The sequence below is a fragment of the Rhinichthys klamathensis genome, unplaced genomic scaffold (assembly GCF_029890125.1).
Source record: "Rhinichthys klamathensis goyatoka isolate OS25496 unplaced genomic scaffold, OSU_Roscu_1.1 h1tg000182l_1, whole genome shotgun sequence".
NCBI classification, from domain to species: domain Eukaryota; kingdom Metazoa; phylum Chordata; class Actinopteri; order Cypriniformes; family Leuciscidae; genus Rhinichthys; species Rhinichthys klamathensis.
In genome coordinates, this window is record NW_026606710.1 from 266,219 (window position 1) to 287,610 (window position 21,392).

At 40.6% G+C, this 21,392-nt stretch overlaps 1 protein-coding gene across 1 annotated transcript in view; it reads left to right on the forward strand.

Moving 5' to 3' along the window:
• The window catches only part of cplane1 (ciliogenesis and planar polarity effector 1), an 88,872-nt gene that overhangs the window by 14,854 nt on the left and 52,626 nt on the right, over positions 1-21,392 (forward strand). Inside the window, exons 15-22 of the mRNA XM_056261409.1 lie at positions 427-594; positions 3,118-3,346; positions 4,655-4,770; positions 14,237-14,454; positions 16,281-16,445; positions 17,657-17,786; positions 17,879-17,988; positions 20,657-20,803. Coding sequence (XP_056117384.1) covers positions 427-594; positions 3,118-3,346; positions 4,655-4,770; positions 14,237-14,454; positions 16,281-16,445; positions 17,657-17,786; positions 17,879-17,988; positions 20,657-20,803 — 1,283 coding nt within the window. The remainder of the gene's footprint in view (positions 1-426; positions 595-3,117; positions 3,347-4,654; positions 4,771-14,236; positions 14,455-16,280; positions 16,446-17,656; positions 17,787-17,878; positions 17,989-20,656; positions 20,804-21,392) is intronic.

A 21,392-nucleotide genomic window follows, 5' to 3' on the forward strand; every position in this document is an offset into this window, starting at 1 on the left:
ACAAATTTGCTCCCATTTGGGTGAGCAAATACGCTGTTTTTGTGTGTGTCCCTTTAAATGTAAATGAGCTGCTACTCCGCCTCCTTTCCAGAAGAGGGCGGAGCCTTTACAGCTCGTGCTTCGGATACTCCGGCAACAACAAAACTGGAGAATGTCACGCAGCCAAAATGTCACGGAGAGAATGTCACGCAAACAAAAGACTTTTGTTTTTGTAATCAGTCTCAAATATTATATAAAAACTTGGATTCAGATTTATCAGCCAATATATCGGTTATCGGCTTTCAAAATATAAAGGATGATTGTATCGGCCAATATCGGTGCATCCCTAATTCTAATATGCTGATTTGCTGTTCAAGGCACATTTGTATTCCTAGATTGCTACAGTGAGGACAGTATGAGATTTCTCCCATCACTTGTACCCTGCAGATGAGTCTGTGTGTGAGTGCTGGCTCTCGGGGCCGGTGGGGCGTGAAGCGGCCTGCGCAGTGGTTCAGTCTCTGGGCAGGTTTATGGCTGCGTACTTCACCAATCGCCCGCTCTGCATCCTCCCGCCACACAATGTGGACTTGCTGCCGCCTCTTCACTTACCAAACAGTGAGTTCAGGAAAAACAAAATACCAGTGTGGCTATTTCTCTGCACAGTATGCTAATTTTTTAACTGTGTGGAATGCGTAGTTTACAATCAGAGCACTCTGTATCCCATAATGCAATGCATTGCACTTGACCTTCAGTGTCTAATGTGACGGTTGAACCTGAAACTATTTTTAACATCTATTTCTTGACTTGACTGGATCAGGCTATTAAAACTTCAGACATTTTTACACAAAATTTGGTTCAAATGCAAAACATTTTTTTGATATGATAATCAGACATGCAGCATGAAATGAGGTCATGTGACAGACAGATGCAGGTGTGTGTGTGGTGGAGTTGATGAGTGTAACTGATGCTGTCTCAGACACAGGTGTGTGTGTGGTGGAGTTGATGAGTGTAACTGATGCTGTCTCAGACACAGGTGTGTGTGTGGTGGAGTTGATGTGTAACTGAGATGCTGTCTCAGACACAGGTGTGTGTGTGGTGGAGTTGATGAGTGTAACTGATGCTGTCTCAGACACAGGTGTGTGTGTGGTGGAGTTGATGAGTGTAACTGATGCTGTCTCAGACACAGGTGTGTGTGTGGTGGAGTTGATGTGTAACTGATGCTGTCTCAGACACAGGTGTGTGTGTGTGGTGGAGTTGATGAGTGTAACTGATGCTGTCTCAGACACAGGTGTGTGTGTGGTGGAGTTGATGAGTGTAACTGATGCTGTCTCAGACACAGGTGTGTGTGTGTGGTGGAGTTGATGAGTGTAACTGATGCTGTCTCAGACACAGGTGTGTGTGTGGTGGAGTTGATGAGTGTAACTGATGCTGTCTCAGACACAGGTGTGTGTGTGGTGGAGTTGATGAGTGTAACTGATGCTGTCTCAGACACAGGTGTGTGTGTGTGGTGGAGTTGATGAGTGTAACTGATGCTGTCTCAGACACAGGTGTGTGTGTGTGGTGGAGTTGATGAGTGTAACTGATGCTGTCTCAGACACAGGTGTGCGTGTGGTGGAGTTGATGAGTGTAACTGATGCTGTCTCAGACACAGGTGTGTGTGTGGTGGAGTTGATGAGTGTAACTGATGCTGTCTCAGACACAGGTGTGTGTGTGGTGGAGTTGATGAGTGTAACTGAGATGCTGTCACAGACACAGGTGTGTGTGTGGTGGAGTTGATGAGTGTAACTGATGCTGTCTCAGACACAGGTGTGTGTGTGGTGGAGTTGATGAGTGTAACTGATGCTGTCTCAGACACAGGTGTGTGTGTGGTGGAGTTGATGAGTGTAACTGATGCTGTCTCAGACACAGGTGTGTGTGTGGTGGAGTTGATGAGTGTAACTGATGCTGTCTCAGACACAGGTGTGTGTGTGGTGGAGTTGATGAGTGTAACTGATGCTGTCTCAGACGCAGGTGTGTGTGTGGTGGAGTTGATGAGTGTAACTGATGCTGTCTCAGACACAGGTGTGCGTGTGGTGGAGTTGATGAGTGTAACTGATGCTGTCTCAGACACAGGTGTGCGTGTGGTGGAGTTGATGAGTGTAACTGATGCTGTCTCAGACACAGGTGTGTGTGTGGTGGAGTTGATGAGTGTAACTGATGCTGTCTCAGACACAGGTGTGCGTGTGGTGGAGTTGATGAGTGTAACTGATGCTGTCTCAGACACAGGTGTGTGTGTGGTGGAGTTGATGAGTGTAACTGATGCTGTCTCAGACACAGGTGTGTGTGTGGTGGAGTTGATGAGTGTAACTGATGCTGTCTCAGACACAGGTGTGTGTGTGGTGGAGTTGATGAGTGTAACTGAGATGCTGTCACAGACACAGGTGTGTGTGTGGTGGAGTTGATGAGTGTAACTGATGCTGTCTCAGACACAGGTGTGTGTGTGGTGGAGTTGATGAGTGTAACTGATGCTGTCTCAGACACAGGTGTGCGTGTGGTGGAGTTGATGAGTGTAACTGATGCTGTCTCAGACACAGGTGTGTGTGTGGTGGAGTTGATGAGTGTAACTGATGCTGTCTCAGACACAGGTGTGCGTGTGGTGGAGTTGATGAGTGTAACTGATGCTGTCTCAGACACAGGTGTGTGTGTGGTGGAGTTGATTAGTGTAACTGAGATGCTGTCTCAGACACAGGTGTGTGTGTGTGGTGGAGTTGATGAGTGTAACTGATGCTGTCTCAGACACAGGTGTGCGTGTGGTGGAGTTGATGAGTGTAACTGATGCTGTCTCAGACACAGGTGTGTGTGTGGTGGAGTTGATGAGTGTAACTGAGATGCTGTCTCAGACACAGGTGTGTGTGTGGTGGAGTTGATGAGTGTAACTGAGATGCTGTCACAGACACAGGTGTGTGTGTGGTGGAGTTGATGAGTGTAACTGATGCTGTCTGTCCCAGACACAGGTGTGTGTGGTGGAGTTGATGAGTGTAACTGATGCTGTCTCAGACACAGGTGTGCGTGTGGTGGAGTTGATGAGTGTAACTGATGCTGTCTCAGACACAGGTGTGTGTGTGGTGGAGTTGATGAGTGTAACTGATGCTGTCTCAGACACAGGTGTGCGTGTGGTGGAGTTGTCTCAGGCTCGTGCAGCGGTGGCGGTTCGCTTCGATCAGCTGTCGGAGGTGTGGACGGTGGATTACGCTCTAGAGCTCCTCCTGCTGGGCGGGCTGATCCCTGAGGCCGTGTGGATGGCACAGCATCTGGGAGACTGGAAGATGGCCGCCACCCTCGGCCTGGCGTACACCAACTACTGCAGTGGCCATTTAGACTTCAGCAGGTTTGTTGTAAGCATGAACAGTGTTGGGGTAACTCATTACAACTAACTTGAGTTACGTAATCAGATTACTTTTTTAAGTAACTAGTAAAGTAACACATTACTCTTAAAATTTACAACAAAATATTTGAGTTACTTTTTCAAACAAGTAGCGCATGTTTCTAGGGGTGCAACGATTCCCTTATGTCACGATTCGATACATATCACGACACTGAACTCACGATACGATAATATTACGATACTCCAAGACATATGATAAAAGGTTAACAAAAAATATGCTGTTGATTAAAATGCTCAATTTGATATTACATTTTGGGTGTAAATTAATGGGCTTGGACGTGGTGCTGATGCACAGGACAAGAAATATTCATGATTCTGAAGCTGAAAATACATAATTATTTTAAACGAATATGCTTGCACTCTGTTACTGACTGTACTGGTAACATTAAAGATTTGGCATTATCAGGACCCACAAATATTCCCTCATTGCATCACTATACATTATATTCAATGTTATATAGTAGTTCCATGTAGTACTGACTAACACTAACTATACACAATACATATTATCACTATCCACAATACATATTGTTGCATTTTTGTATTGCAACATATTGTGACATCCCTACAAGTTACTTTTTCACATTTATTGACTGACAGCTCTCTTGTCCCCATTTTGAGAGAAATCGAAGTGCAGAGGCGCTGTGTGTAAACATGATGGTTATTGTAGTTCTAGACTAAATGTGAGCGTGCATTTACTCCTCTCACTTGCACAAAAAAAGATTCAATATTCCTCAAAATGAATAAAATCAGTGAAATGCAGAATCAGAATACTATGCAAACCTCCAATAACTAAATACATTTCTATGCATTTAATCTCACTTTATTGACCAATGTACTTGCTTCTGACCTTCAATGATTCAGTTAAACCATAAGCAAAAATGACTAGATTTTTTTTTGTTTTTATTGGTAAATTAGTGTTAAACTTTTTTCTCCTGCATCCTATTCTTCCGTTATCCAGAACAGCATCAGCTGAAAGGTTTGCTTGAGCGGCTTATTATTTCACTTTTGGTGTGAAAGGGTCTTTACAACAAGCCCAGGTGGAAAAAAAAGTAACGCCAAAGTAACGTAACTTTTCTAAAAATTTAACAATGTAATGCAATTAGTTACTTTTTAAGGGAGTAATGCAATATTGTAATGCATTACTTTTTCAAAGTAACTTTCCCCAACACTGTGTATGAATGTCTGGTATCCTCGCTTCAGATGCCACAGTGATGTTTTTCCCATATTCCTCATGTTTTGGTCCTCAAGCCTGCAGTGGAGAGAGCTGCACCTTCCCACCGAGCTGAAGCCTGCAGGGATATTCCACGATCAGCTGGAGAAGTTACTGGGTCGAATGCTTGGGTCTGAAGGGGATGATAACAAAGGTGAAAAAAAAATGTTGGTTCCTTGCCACTGTCGCTTTTGGCTTGCTTAGTTGGGACACTTAATATTCAACAATATTATTGCTCTGCCTGCATTGACACCATTATATGAGAACTGAACTGAGCTGGACGATGACATCACTGTTTTCTCCAGAGAGGCTGTATATATAAATGAAATATATTAATAACTTATGTATATAATTATATATACATACATAATTATTATATTATATATACTGTGTATAATTATTTTGTATATATAAATACACACATATGCATGTATTTATTTAAGAAATATTTGCATTTATATACATATATATATATATATATATATAGACACACATAGTTTATATTATATAAATATAAATATTTTATATATAAATAACACATTTTTCTTAAATATAAAATTATTTATTATGTACATTAATGACATATGTAGGGTGACTAACCTCTTAAAATTTGTGATTTTTGCTGACGATACTAATATTTTGTGAAAATCTTGAGCAGCTTTTAGAGTTGGTCTCAGCAGAAATGAATAAGTTAAAAATATGGTTTGATTTAAATAAATTATCGATAAATTTAGACAAAACCAAACTTATGCTGTTTGGTAATCTTAAAACCGATACACAAGTAAAAGTATTGATTAATAATGTTAAAATAGAAAGTGTACGAGATTACATTTTTGGGTGTGATTCTGGATCACAAAATCTGTTGGAAACCCCACATTAAATATGTCAGAACAAAAGTAGCGCAGAGTATTGGAGTAATGGGGAAAGCAAGGCATGTATTGAGTAAAAAAGCACTTTATATTTTGTATTGTTCACTTGTGTTGCCTTACCTGAATTATTGTGTTGAAGTATGGGGCAACACCTACAAGACCACCTTACAAACATTAAGCACAATACAAAATATAGCTGCGAGCAGCGATTACGGGCCCAAGCCGGTGGCACCGCAACACCGGTGCCTTTAGTTACCTAAAGGCACCGGAGTGGCGGTGCCGCCGGCTTTGGCCCTTCATCGCTGCTCGCAGCTATATTTATATATATATATATATATATATATATATATATATATATATATAAACAAGCCGGTGGCACCGCCACCGAGGTGCCTTTATATATATATATATATATATATAAACAAGCCGGTGGCACCGCCACCCCGGTGCCTTTAGGGTTACTGTGCATGACGGGCAATATCGTAACTCCGCTTTGACCTTTGAGATGTGTGCTGTAAAGCTTGCATTGGTGTGGGCTCTGCAAAAGTGTGCATTGAGGGCACATATCAACCACAAAGTATGCGTGAGCAACCTTCTGAAACCTAAAATGAAAAATGAGACACCCTACGGTCTCATGGACTTAATGGACACATGAAATAAGTTATGAAAGTTAAATCAATTGTGCCAAGACAGAATATTACTTGCCTGATCTGATTAGAAAAAAAGTTTGTGTGTGTGTGTGTGTGTGTGTGTGTGTGTGTGTGTGTGTGTGTGTGTGTGAAACGTGATTGAACAATGTAGACATAAAAACATACTCCTTTTGTTCATACAGGACATTATTCAAACTGTAAAGTGTTTACTTATATTTGTGAACAATCGCAATAAAACACAACATTGTGCTTTTGTCAAACTGTAAACTACAACTGTCACCCAACCAAAATCTCTTTTTTATTTTATACAGAAATAAATAATCTATCATTCAGATGAGAATAAAGTTAGTGTTAGTTCAAATTTTAAGGAAAACTCTGAAATATAGCACATTCATTTAAAATTCATTCAGGTTCAATTACCAAACATACAAATCTTAATGTAATTTAAAGCAAACAATACATTTAAAATATATGGGTTGTATGCCTATTTTTTTTATATAAAAAGATATATATCCAAAAAGACAAGGCCTAAACAATACATTTAAAATATATGGGTTGTATGCCTATTTTTTTTATATAAAAAGATATATATCCAAAAAGACAAGGCCTAAACTTTAACAAGGGTTAAACAATCACTGTAACAGACACAATCATACACACACACACACACACACACACAGACACAGACACAGACACACACACAAGTCAAATCACTTACATTTTATATGCAATATTGACTTTTTTCTGTTTCAGCACCCGCTCATTAAGACGGTCGCCTGGCGACACCTAGTGACGGTTTAGTGTTATTTGATTATACACTCAAAATATTCCACAACAAATCCTTTAAATTTAATGATATTCAGAACAGAACACGAATAAAAAAATAACTATAATAAAGCCAAAACGAAATAATTTAAAACAAAAGTAAAAGTAAGTGGTGTTAGGCTCACGTAAATCTCTCTTTAGAATCTAAATGTTGCAACATTTGCGATGTATTTGGATGCTAAACTATTCTTTATTACAGGCTTTGTACTTCACTCACGTTCCAATATCGACGGAAAAAATCATCCTCTTCACTTGTGCAAAAATGTGCTTGGAAAAATCACAGTGGAGCGGTGCTTACTGTGAATGATACAAATTGTACTACTGACTATTTCAACATAGCAGTGTAATTTGTATATGTTAGGTTGAATGTTTTATTATTGTGTGTGTGTGTGTGTGTGTGTTTGTGTGTGTGTGTGTGTGTGTGTCAGTGTGTGTGTGGGGGTCTGGGTGGCTCAGCGCGATTGAACAGTGAAACATACTCCGTCATTTTCTTCATACAGGACATCATTCAAACGTCAAAGTGTTTACTTATATTTGTGTACACTCGCAATAAAACACAACATTGTGTTTTTGTTAAATAAATTAAAGTAATACGTCCCCCGAAATGGCGCTAATTTTAAAATGAAACTAAAATGCTCACGGCTGCACGGGCATTCATAACTCTGCGCGCCCACGGTGAGGGACGAGCAGAACAGAGCGAACGTTGTTTAGTTCATTCCTACTTCCATAGGAATTAATTGAAAAAGCTCACTCTACTCTGCACCATTATTAATGAATTGTGCAGACGTCCTTATTTTACTTTAGCTTTTTACCTGATTTTGAACACAAGAGGGCAGTATAACACTATGTATGATTTGGGAAAAAAATTTTTTTGACTAAACAACCATTCTGGCTGTTTTTAAACTTAAACATTATTCTCTAATTGCTCTCACCATGCCCGTTTCTGAAACTCTGCACATGTCTACTGTCTAATAAATGTGATGTGTCTGTCGGGTTTCATGCAATTTCAAGTATGTTAAGAGTCTCAAAAGCATCAACAAAGAATAATAAAGTTTGATGCGTTGCCACGGCAACAGTATCTAAGATATCAATAATCCTTTCTCAGGTCTACATCTGCCGTGTGTCTACATTATACACATAAAGTTTGAAGCAAATTGGGTAAAAATAAGAGGGTGATTTCAAAGCCTTTAGGAAGTGACACACTTCCTGCTGCCAGTTGGTGGCCCTATAACTTTGACTCACAATAGTCACATCCATGTGATCGGACTCTTACAGCGAACACACTGCTGAAGTTTCATCAAGATCAGTTAATGTATGCAGAAGTTATAACACACTTCCTGTTTCCTTTATTCGCCATAAATTCGTTTCCTCGCCACGGCCAAACCGTTCGAGATATCAAAAATCCCCTGGCAACTTTTCATCCTCAATGTCTTGACTTCATGCTGACCGAGTTTCGTGGCGATTGGTTGAATTCTCTAGGAGGAGTATATCGAATTCCAGGGGCATACGCTTCCAAACAAACCATAATAGCCGACTTCCTGTTGGGCTGGGGTAAAAAGTAAAAGTACAAAGGATATATGAATCGATGAGATCTATATGTGTACCGAGTTTCATATTATTACATTCAAGCGTGTTTGATTTATGGACCAAGTTTTCGGACCCCGTTCCAGGGGGCGCTGTCGAGCCCCCTTGCCACGCCCGGGTACCAGCTTCAGCCCGGCCCTGATGGCCACGGGTTCTGACCCGTGTGCAAAGTTTCAAGAGTTTTTGAGCACGTTAAGGGCCCCCAAAGTGCGCTGAGAGTCTCAAAAGTATCCAAAAAGAATATTAAAGTTTGATGCGTTGTCACGGCAACAGCATCTAAGATATCAACAATCCTTTCACAGGTCTAAATCTGGCGTGTGTCTACATTATACACATCAAGTTTGAAGCAAATCGGGTAAAGCCTGTTTGATTTATGGACCAAGTTTTAGGACCCCATTCCAGGGGGCGCTGTCGAGCCCCCCTGCCACGCCCGGGTACCAGCTTCAGCCCGGCCCTGATGGCCGCGGTTTCTGACCCGTGTGCAAAGTTTCAAGAGTTTTTGAGCATGTTAAGGGCCCCAAAAGTGCGCTAAGAATCTCAAAAGTATCCAAAAAGAATATTAAAGTTTGATGCGTTGTCACGGCAACAGCATCTAAGATATCAACAATCCTTTCACAGGTCTACATCTGGCTTGTGTCTACATTATACACATCAAGTTTGAAGCAAATAGGGTAAAGCGTGTTGGATATATGGACCAAATTGTCTGACCCGTTCAAGGGGGCGCTGTCGAGCCCCCCTGCCACGCCCGGGTACCAGCTTCAGCCTGGCCCTGATGGCCGCGGGTTTTGTCCTGTGTGCAAAGTTTCAAGAGTTTTCGAGCACGTTAAGAACCCCAAAAGTGCCCGAAAGCATAAAAAAGCATGAAAAAGCTTAAAAAAAGGAATATTAATGTTTGATGCATTGCCATGGCAACAGTATCTAAGATATCAATAATCCTTTCACAGGTCTACATCTGGCGTGTGTCTACATTATGCACATGAAGTTTGAAGCAAATCGGGTAAAAATAAGAGGGTGATTTAAAAGCATTTTGAAAGTGACACACTTCCTGCTGCCAGTTGGTGGCGCTATAACTTTGACTCACAATAGTCACATCCATGTGATCGGGCTCTTACAACGAACACACTGCTGAAGTTTCATCGAGATTAGTTAATGTATGCAGTAGTTATAACACACTTCCTGTTTCACGTTTCTCGCCATAATTTCGTTTACTCGCCACGGCCGAACCGTTCGAGATATCAAAAATCCCCTGGCAATTTTTCATCCTCAGTGTCTTGACTTCATGCTGACCGAGTTTCGTGCCGTGTGTTTGAATTCCCTAGGAGGAGTATTTCACATTCCATTGCATGTGTTTTCCAAACAACCCTTAATAGCCGACTTCCTGTTGGGCTGGGGTAAAAAGTAAGAGCATGAAGTATATATGAACCGATGAGATCTATATGTGTACTGAGTTTCATATTATTACATGCAAGCGTGTTTGATTTATGGACCAAGTGTTCAAACCCCGTTCCAGGGGGCGCTGTCGAGCCCCCCTGCCACGCCCGGGTACCAGCTTCAGCCCGGCCCTGATGGCCGCGGGTTCTGAGATGTGTGCAAAGTTTCAAGAGTTTTCGAGCACGTTAAGGCCCCCAAAAGTGCCCAAAAGGTAGTAAAATAATAATAATAATAATAAAATATAGCTGCGAGCAGCGATTACGGGCCCAAGCCGGTGGCACCGCAACCCCGGTGCCTTTAGTTACCTAAAGGCACCGGGGTGGCGGTACCACCGGCTTTGGCCCGTAATCGCTGCTCGCAGCTATATTTATATATATATATATATATATATATATATATATATATATATATATATATATATATATATATATATATATATATATATAAAGCCGGTGGCACCGCCACCCTGGTGCCTTTAGGGTTATTGTGCACGACGTGCAAAAACGTAACCCTGCTTTGACTGTCGAAAAGAAGTGTGCTGTAGAGCTTGTATCAGTGTGGGCTCTGCAAAAGTGTGCATTGAGGGCACATATCAACCACAAAGTATGCGAGAGCAACCTTCTGAAAGGTCAGGTCTACATCCAGGTCTACATCTGCCGTGTGTTTACATCATAGTAGTGAAGTTTGAAGCAATCAGGTGATTTCAAAGCTTTTTGAAAGTGACAGACTTCCTGCTGCCAGTTGGTGGCGCTATAACCGGGGTGGCGGTGCCGCCGGCTTTGGCCCTTTCATCGCTGCTCGCAGCTATATTTATATATATACACACACAAACACACACACACACACACACACATATATATATAAATATATATATATATACATAAATATATATATATTGTTTTTTTAAGAGACAAGACAGAATATTACTTGCCTGATCTGATTAGAAAAATAGTGTTTGTGTGTGTGTGTGTGTGTGTGTGTGTGTGTGTGTGTGTGTGTGTGTTTGTGTGTGTGTGTGTGTGTGTGTGTGGCGTAATTGAACAATGTAGACATAAAAACATACTCCGTCCTTTTGTTCATACAGGACATTATTCAAACTGCAAAGTGTTTACTTATATTTGTGTACACTTGCAATAAAACACAACATTGTGCTTTTGTCAAGCTATAAACTCTTGTCAAACTGTAAACTACAACTGTCACCCAACCAAAATCTCTTACACACACACACACACACACAGTTTAAAAGCAAAAAATATCAAACAATCCTATTTAAAAACAGTCTGTGGGAGCCATCTTTTGGACATTCATCATATCGCATTGGTTTTCATTTCTTGTCATCAAACAGAGCCCTAATCTGTTTATTTTTTCAGTTACACATTCTACATTGATTAAAAAAGAAAAATCAAATGTGTTTTTATTTTATACAGAAATAAATAATCTATCATTCAGATGAGAATAAAGTTAGTGTTAGTTCAAATTTTAAGGAAAACAAATATATGATCTGAAATATAGCACATTCATTTAAAATTCATTCAGGTTCAATTACCAAACATACAATCTTAATGTAATTTAAAGCAAACAATACATTTAAAATATATGGGTTGTATGACTATTTTTTAATATAAAAAGATATATATCCAAAAAGACAAGGCCTAAAGTTTAACAAGGGTTAAACTCTTATCACTGTAACAGACACAATCACACACACAATCACACACACACACACACACAAGTCAAATCACTTACATTTTACATGCAATATTGACTTTTTTTCTGTTTCAGCAGCGAAAATAGTTAAACAAAGATCACAGCAGAACCATCGCGCATCTCACAGCAACGCGTTCTCATTACTGAATGATTCAGCATTTTGAACGAATCGGTTGACTCAAAGATTCAATGACCAATCAATCCATAAACATCTATCTCATTCATGAATGACTCAGTCGTTCAAACGAATGAATCAATGACTCGCTCATTAAGACGGTCGCCTGGCGACACCTAATGACGGTTTAGTGTTATGTTTAAAAGTATCATTCTTTCCAACGATTGTTAATTAACTCATATTTGAAACATAAGCTATATTTATATATATACATACATATACACACACATACACAAAAATAAAATAAAAACACATTTGAAACGTGTTTGCTTACTAAATTGTGAGCTGAACGAAAGTTGCAGCAAATATCAGCAACAGGAGTCAAATTTCATTAATCACGAGAGTGAAGAGCTGACTGAAAAGATGATGATGGAATAGGCTATTTTATGTAAAAACGCCTATTTAAGCGAATCTGTCATTGTACTCTTTTATTGTTGTGTTTTCCGTGAAAAATAATAGACTATTGAACTCACAATTCAAGCAATCGGCCCCCGAAATTGCACTAATTTTAGTGGCACTGAAAAGTATGCGGCTGCACTGGCATTCATAATGGTGCGCGTCCATGGCGACGAGCGAGCAGAACAGAGCGAACGTTTAGTTAATTTCTACTTCCATAGGAATTCATTCGAGCGCCACCATTTCAATGTCTGTGCGGACGTCCATATTATACTTTCGCTTTCAAGTTAGTGTTTTTAAACCCCCCAGCGGGAGGTTTACACAATTGGTTTACACAATCACACGTTGATTAACCGGTGGGAAAATATTCCCATAGTAACATCCCTAATATATAAATATTTATAAATTCAATAGGCCTACCTGATTTTGAACACAAGAGGGCAGTATAGCACTATATATGATTTGGATTATTATTATTTTTGACTAAACAACCATTCTGGCTGTTTTTAAACTTAAAAATAATTCTTAAATTGAAAAAAAGGAATAAAATGGGTTTAGTTCTAATATTTGTATAATTTTATATAAAAATAAATGGTGTATAATTACATTTTAGAAAGATATGAGACATGCCCTGATTCTTTTTTTGACATTACTTGAATCCCTCAACCATAGCAAAACCGTTTGAGATATTCAATATCTGTTCACAATTTAGCATCTTCAATGTATTTTCATCATGTTGAAAAAGTTTGGCATGAATAAAATAAACTACTTAGGAGGAGTAGCTAAAAACTCAGAATCTGAAATCCACATTCAAACCAAAATATCTGACTTCCTGTTGGTCGTAGCTAATTACGGTAAATTAGAAAGTTGTCCGGCTCGAAGAGTACAATATACATATCGAGTTTTGTTACTGTAGATAAAACTAACCCCCCCACTTTTGTCAAAAGCATTGAGAAAGTGACACACTTCCTGCTGCCAGTTGGTGGCGCTATAACTTTGACTCACAATAGTCACATCCATGTGATCGGCCTCTTACAGCGATCACACTGCTGAAGTTTCATCAAGATCAGTTAATGTATGCAGAAGTTATAACGCACTTCTTGTTTGTTGTTTCTCGCCATAAATTCGTTTCCTCGCCACGGCCAAACCGTTCGAGATATCAAAAATCCCCTCGCAAACTTTCATCCTCAATGTCTTGACTTCATGCTGACCGAGTTTCGTGCCGTTTGTTTGAATTCTCTAGGAGGAGTATTTCACATTCCATTGCGTGTGTTTTACCAACAACCCTAAATAGCCGACTTCCTGTTGGGCTGGGGTAAAAAGTAAGAGTGTGAAGTATATATGAAACGAGGAGATCTACATGTGTACCGAGTTTCATATTATTACATGCAAGCGTGTTTGATTTATGGACCATGTTTTCGGACCCCGTTCCAGGGGGCGCTGTCGAGCCCCCCTGCCACGCCCGGGTACCATCTTCAGCCCGGCCCTGATGGCCGCGGGTTCTGACATGTGTGCAAAGTTTCAGGAGTTTTTGAGCATGTTAAGGCCTCCAAAAGTGTCCAAAAGGTAGCAGAAAAATAATAATAATAATAATAATAATAATAATAATAATAATAATAATAATAAATAATCCTAAGGAAAACAATAGGGCCTTCGCCCTTTGGGCTTGGGCCCTAAAAAGAGCATTTAGGTTAGAAAAATTAAATATTTAAATAAGTATAAATATTAGATGAAACACTTTAACCTAAAAAAAAAACTTAATTGAAAATTTGAAATGTTACTTTGGCAACTAAATAAAATGAGTTTATGCTGAAGTACTAAAATGACTCAGAACGGAAACAAAATAAATTAAAGATAAATAATATACAAATATAAAAAACGAATAAAAATAACAAGCACATAGAAAAATTACTAAAATTGATATATAATATAATACAATATATTTCAATATTGCAATATGCTGCTTGTTTGTCTCTCCTTTAGACGCAGTGAGTGTTGAGGACGTGGATCTGCTTCAAGTCTCAGTGCAGGAGATCCTGAGGGCGTCCGTCATGGCGGAGGTGAACGTCGTCTCTCAGCCTTTAACACGACTGATGAACGCAGCCAAAGAGCGAGCGACATCACTTCCTGCGCTGGTTCCTCCTGCGTTTTACCTGCCCGCTCCTCCTCTGTACTGTCCACAGCCTTCACCAAACACACAGGTCGCTCACACACACAGAGACGGCCGACTGTCACGTCTATCTCTGTCATGTCCTTCTCATCTTACAATACAATGTTGACAATACAACCAAGGCTGGCCAAAGTGCTATACAGGACAGAATAAGATATTAAAAATAAAGTAACACACAAAAATAGATAAACAATAATCGTACCTAAATCAAGGAGTATTAAAAGCCAAAGAGAATAAATCAGTCTTTAAAGGGAGCTAATCTAATGTGCGCTTTGAGTGCCAAGAAAAGTGCTATCAATATACAGGTGAAAAATTAGAATATCGTGCAAAAGTTTTGAATTTATTTCAGTAATTCAACTTAAAAGATGAAACTAATATATTATATAGACTCATTACATGCAAAGTGAGATATTTCAAGCCTTTATTTGTTATAATTTTGATGATTATGGCTTACAGCTTATGAAAACCTTTTCACAATATTCTAATTTTGAATTTAGGGTTTTCATAAGCTGTGAACCATAATCATCACAATTATAAACGAATAAAGGCTTGAAATATCTTACTTTGGATGTAATGAGTCTATATAATATATTAGTTTCATCTTTTAAGTTGAATTACTGAAATAAATTAACTTTTGCATTTACGATTTTTCGAGTTTCACCTGTAAATGTAATGAATTATTAATGTAGAGAGGTAGACTGTTCCAAAGTTTTGTCGCAAAAGCGTGATCGCCTTGTTTTTTAAGTCTAGATCTAGGCACAATGAGTAGACCGTGATCACTAGATCTCAAGAGTTGTAGAAGTAGTGTCTTTAGTAGGGCTGTAGTCAACCAAAGAAATCCTTAGTCGACCAAAGTCCTGTCCTGCGCAACGATCAGTCGACAAAAAAAAGAAAAAAAAAGATGTTTTGCATTTTGATTGAACATTTCTTAAACAATTGTCATAGAGCATTTAAAAAGCAACAACGAAAAAACATCAATAAAACATAAAACTATCATAATAATACAATTCTTTGAAAATCAAGTGATTTTTTTTAACTGCAAAGTGAGGAGCTCTGTCCTAGGTCTATAGTGACAGTCACAATCGCGCACCTGACCACACCACACGCTACAAAAAAATATAACTGCTAAAACTGCCAAATAATGACAAATCCTATCAAAAGCTCTCGTTTATACAGGCTGTATATTCTTCTTTACTTTCAAAGCTATGGGTTAACTTTTGTCTAGGCGTTTTAAAACAAACACAAAAAAACCAAATAGCCTAAAAAACAATCCTAATAATAATAGGCTGTATAGTAGGAAGGCATATAGGTTTATTTTCGTTTTGTTACATTATTTAGGCTATTTTCAAACGCGTCAAGTGTACAAATAAAAACAAAAACATAAGAAAACACAATCTATTGAGTCAGCATGATAAAGCCGTTAAAGGGACTGCTCACATATCGCGTCTTTTGCGCGCTCAAGTTCGTTATTTCAAATGTAGGCGCGCGGTATGCGCGCTCATTATGGAAGCGATGCGGTCGCGGCCACAGGTGCGGTTCCCGAGTGTTCTACGTGGTGCGCTAAACTGTGGCGCTGTTACAAAATAGCCTAAATTACAGCATTTAAAGTGGGGATAAAACCATGGATAAAACATAGGCTAATTATATTTAGAATACAGTAATATATAACTGCTTATAAAGGAATAAATATCAAGGAGTAAATCAATGAAAATTTCTTTCTATTGGTAAAAAAAAAAAAAAAAATGCAACTGGTCGACCAATGAGAATGTCAGTCGACCAAGACGGCATCGACCGATTAGTCGACTAAACGATTAAAGTTGACAGCCCTAGTCTTTAGCTGTGTTTCGATCTCATCAGGACTCTGTGAGAGATCCAGCTCTGGTTCTGGAGACTGAGACTCGCTGTGGGATTTCTGGGCTGGTTCAGAAGGTTCTGATGATCTTCAGGGCGGCACACGGTTCTCTGCCCGCCGCGCAGTGGTACATCAGCAGCCTGCATCGCTGCAGACACTTACTGAACAAGGTGCGATTCTCTCTTTGCCGTTTCCCACTGAAACTGACATTTGGACCATTCAAGCCGTTGAAATGAAGGTTTTTGAGGAAAACGTTCCAGGATTTTTCTCCATATAGTGACTTCAATGGGGTCCAACGGGTCGAAGGTCCAGATGTGAGTTTCAGTGCAGCTTCAAAGTCTCGACACGATCCCAGCCGAGGAATAAGAGTCTGATCTAGACAAACCAGCGGACATTTATAACAAAATACACATTTATATACTTTATAACCACTAATGCTGGTCTTGCTCGAGCTGTGATGCGACACACATTACGTCATCAGGTTGAAAGGTCAAGCGTGACGTAGGCGGAAGAACCGACCCAGTGTTTATAAAGCGAACTTGCAAAGACTAAGTCAAACGGCATTTACACAAAAAAAAAGGTAAAACAATGATTTCGGACGATTTTGAAGTTGGAGGAGAAAGTGAGATGGAGTTTTTCGACCTATCCTACATTTTACGCCTACGTCACGCTTGACCTTTCAACGTGATTACGTAATGTGTGTCGCATCACAGCTCGTGCAAGACGAGCATTTGTGGTTATAAAGTATATAAATGTGTATTTTGTTATAAATGTCCGGTGGTTTGTCTAGATCAGACTCTTATTCCTCGGCTGGATCGTGTCGAGACTTTGAAGCTGCACTGAAACTCACATCTGGACCTTCGACCCGTTGGACCATTGAAGTCACTATATGGAGAAACCCTGGAGTGTGTTCCTCAAAAACCTTCATTACTTTTCCACTGAAGAAAGAAAAAATGAACATCTTGGATGACGTGGGGAGAGTAAATTATAAGGAAATTTTAACATGTTTGGATGTTCTTTTAAAGTTAGCATTAAAGGTAAGTTGCGCTAGACATTTCGTCCCTATGTCTATCCGAGTGAAACGCTTCTGGAACAAGAACAAATGTGGGCGGGGCTTGATTGTGTCAGTGGGGATTTGATTGGATGGTTGTGGTTTGCTATTGGTGGATCTCATGTGAGTGACAGGTTGCCCCGCCCACATCATCAGAAGTTATTCTGATTCAAGAATACCAGGAACATGAATTTAACACAATAATGATGTGCACCAATAAATCATTTATGATAAATACTGCAATATTACATTAAAAATTAAAAATCAAGAATTGTTTATTTTGATTTCATGGAGATTTTAAGTATCTTCTTGATTGTTTTCTGTTGGTAGATCCAGAAGAAAGTGTCCGAACCCAAAGCCGAATTGATTCCTGATGGACTGAAAAAATTCTTCACTCATCGTGGGTTCTTCCAGTCAGGGCCCAGCAAAGACATGGATGGTGTCACCACGCACATGATAAGTATGTTTAATTTAATTAACTGTCAGAACTTTAAGTGAGTAGTGTCCATTTGAAGTTTTGTGTATTTATGTGATTTTCGTGGCTTTGTTCAGCATGTTTCCGTGAGTTGTGTGCGCTTTGCTGGATGCTCCATGTGAGGGACCAGCTCACTATTACCTGTCGAAGGTACCAGACTGCAAGAAAACGGGAGAAAGACACTCAGGTGCGCTTAAAGAAAACGGTAACACTTTACAATAAAGTTCATTAGTTAGTTCACTACGAACTAAGAATGAACAATACTACTTCAGCATTTATTAATCTTAGTTAATATTAATTTCAACATTTACTACATTATTAAAATCTAAAGCCGGGTGCACACTGTGCGATTTATTATAGTGCTTTACGATTGTTGCTTGTCAGACTGTACGAACATGATCCTCGCTGTAAGCCATGTCACACCAAGATCTCAGTTGTCATTAATGTCAGACTCTACGACAGTCAAGACTGTAAAAAAACATGGATGACGCCCCTTCGCTCTCTTCCATTGGTCAGAAGTGAAGCCGCCAGTGTCCCGATATGGCGCTGACATCTTGGAACTTGAGTCTGCGCAGAAGCGATCTCGGGACCAGACCTGCGCAAGAGTGAGCCAGAAGTAAAGCCGCGAAATCAAGGCCCCGCCCCCACTCTCGCAGAATCAATCGCAAGCACACGCTCCGGCACTTTTTTAAATTAATTATAGAAATTTAGATATTCAATTTAAAGCTCCAATCTCCTCAGTCATCCGAAGATCCAGAAGAAAGTCTGTTGGTGCTTCAGTGACTACTTCGCTCAGAGAACCTGTCAATCACAGCTGTCAATCATGACGTCACACCACCGCATCAAATAACTAACTAAAAACAAACTTATTTTAAAAACAAACACTTGAACTTACATCAGCGTGATAAAAACTACAGTAAATGACAGAAACCATATTTGGAAAAAAGATATTTGAAGTGTAATTTAATTGTTTAGTTGGTCTCACGTCCCGTTGAATAACACAGGGAGGCGGGGGTTTATGAGTTATACTGGGACCGGCCACCGGGAGGCGATCGAGACACTGGGTTTATGAGCTATACTGGGACCAGCCACCGGGGGGGCGATCGAGACTCTGGGTTTATGAGCTATACTGGGACCAGCCACCGGGGGGCGAGTGAGACTCTGGGTTTATGAGCTATACTGGGACCAGCCACCGGGGGGCGATCGAGACACTGGGTTTATGAGCTATACTGGGACCAGCCACCGGGGGGCGATCGAGACTCTGGGTTTATGAGCTATACTGGGACCAGCAACCGGGAGGCGATCGAGACTCTGGGTTTATGAGCTATACTGGGACCTGCCACCGGGGGGCGATCGAGACACTGGGTTTATGAGCTATAATGGGACCAGCCACCGGGGGGCGATCGAGACACTGGGTTTATGAGCTATACTGGGACCAGCCACCGGGGGGTGATCGAGACTCTGGGTTTATGAGCTATACTGGGACCAGCCACCGGGGGGCGATCGAGACTCTGGGTTTATGAGCTATACTGGGACCTGCCACCGGGGGGCGATTCGAGACACTGGGTTTATGAGCTATACTGGGACCAGCCACCAGGGGGCGATCGAGACACTGGGTTTATGAGCTATACTGGGACCTGCCACCGGGGGGCGATCGAGACTCTGGGTTTATGAGCTATACTGGGACCTGCCACCGGGGGGCGATCGAGACTCTGGGTTTATGAGCTATACTGGGACCAGCCACCGGGGGGTGATCGAGACTCTGGGTTTATGAGCTATACTGGGACCTGCCACCGGGGGGCGATCGAGACTCTGGGTTTATGAGCTATACTGGGACCAGCCACCGGGAGGCGATCGAGACTCTGGGTTTATGAGCTATACTGGGACCAGCCACCGGGAGGCGATCGAGACTCTGGGTTTATGAGCTATACTGGGACCAGCCACCGGGAGGCGATCGAGACTCTGGGTTTATGAGCTATACTGGGACCAGCCACCGGGGGGCGATCGAGACACTGGGTTTATGAGCTATACTGGGACCAGCCACCGGGGGGTGATCGAGACTCTGGGTTTATGAGCTATACTGGGACCAGCCACCGGGGGGCGATCGAGACTCTGGGTTTATGAGCTATACTGGGACCTGCCACCGGGGGGCGATCGAGACTCTGGGTTTATGAGCTATACTGGGACCAGCCACCGGGGGGCGATCGAGACTCTGGGTTTATGAGCTATACTGGGACCAGCCACCAGGAGGCGATCGAGACTCTGGGTTTATGAGCTATACTGGGACCAGCCACCGGGAGGCGATCGAGACGTTTTGGCTTCAGTTTTCAGGGCTTGTGCGGCACGCTTGGTCAAGACGTGTTAAAAACGGATGCACGCAAGAAAACTTGTCCAGAGTTTTACATCATCAATCAATGACACGTTCGGTGATGTGAGCTGCATTAGCAAGTAAGCCAAAATTACACGCGGGATTGAAACGGTGGCTACAAAGAAATCTCTAACGTCTATTTTGGTCATGGCTTGTCTTGAAAAACGAAGACAATTTGATGGTCGTTGTAGGAGAACTCACCGCAGGACTGAGAGTCAAATCTTCTGACCCTGCCAGAATTTCGTCTGAGGAAAAATTTGATCGCAACGGTCATTAATCGGCAGACGGTGCCGATAAAGACTTTTAGATTTTAGCCTAGGATCAGAGGAATCTTTTAGGATTTGCAAAATTTGGCCAAATAGTGTGCATCCGGCTTAAGGTTGTATTTGTTAACATTAGTTAATGCACTGTGAACTAACATGAACACACAATGAACCGCAGAATGTTGCAAAGATGTGAGATGTCTATCCATGTGTTTGTGACTCAGGTCAGTGACTTGAGTGTGTCAGATGTGTGTGTTGAGGCTCTGTGTTGGGCTCGCCGACTCCTGCCGTTCTGCCGGTTCATGAACGCAGAGGAAGCCCTGCAGGACTTAGTGCTCAGCCTGGTGTCCGAACTGCCACCCAGTCATGTGGTAATAACATATATCACTAATCTAAACTCATTGAGGATACTTAAGGCTTGTCTTTTTGTGACAAAAATAAAGGTTACTAACTAACTTTACATTTTTGTAATTTTTTGGACATGTACAGTTGTAATGTTTTGATATTCTTTGGGAGTTAGTTAGGACCTTAATTTAACCAGGATAAAACTAACTAACTAACTAACTAGTAGTGTTTGGACATGCACCATTGTAATGTCTTGGTATTTTTTGGGAGTTAGTTGGTAACCTTTAACCAGGTTAAAATATATAGCTAACTAACTAACAAACATGTTAGTAGTTTTTTTGACATGCAACATTGTAATGTCTTAGTATTTTTTTGGAGTTAGTTAGTAGCCTTTAACCAGGTTGAAAAATATAACTAACCAGGTTGAAAAATATAACTAACCAACTAACATGTTAGTAATTTTTGTACATGAATCATTGTAATGTCTTAGTATTATTTGGGACTTAGTTTGTAACATTTATTTGACCACTTTGAAATTCTATTTCACTATTCTTTGGGAGTTAGTTAGTGTTAGTAATCTTTATATACTTTATATATTTAACCTAGTTAAATAAA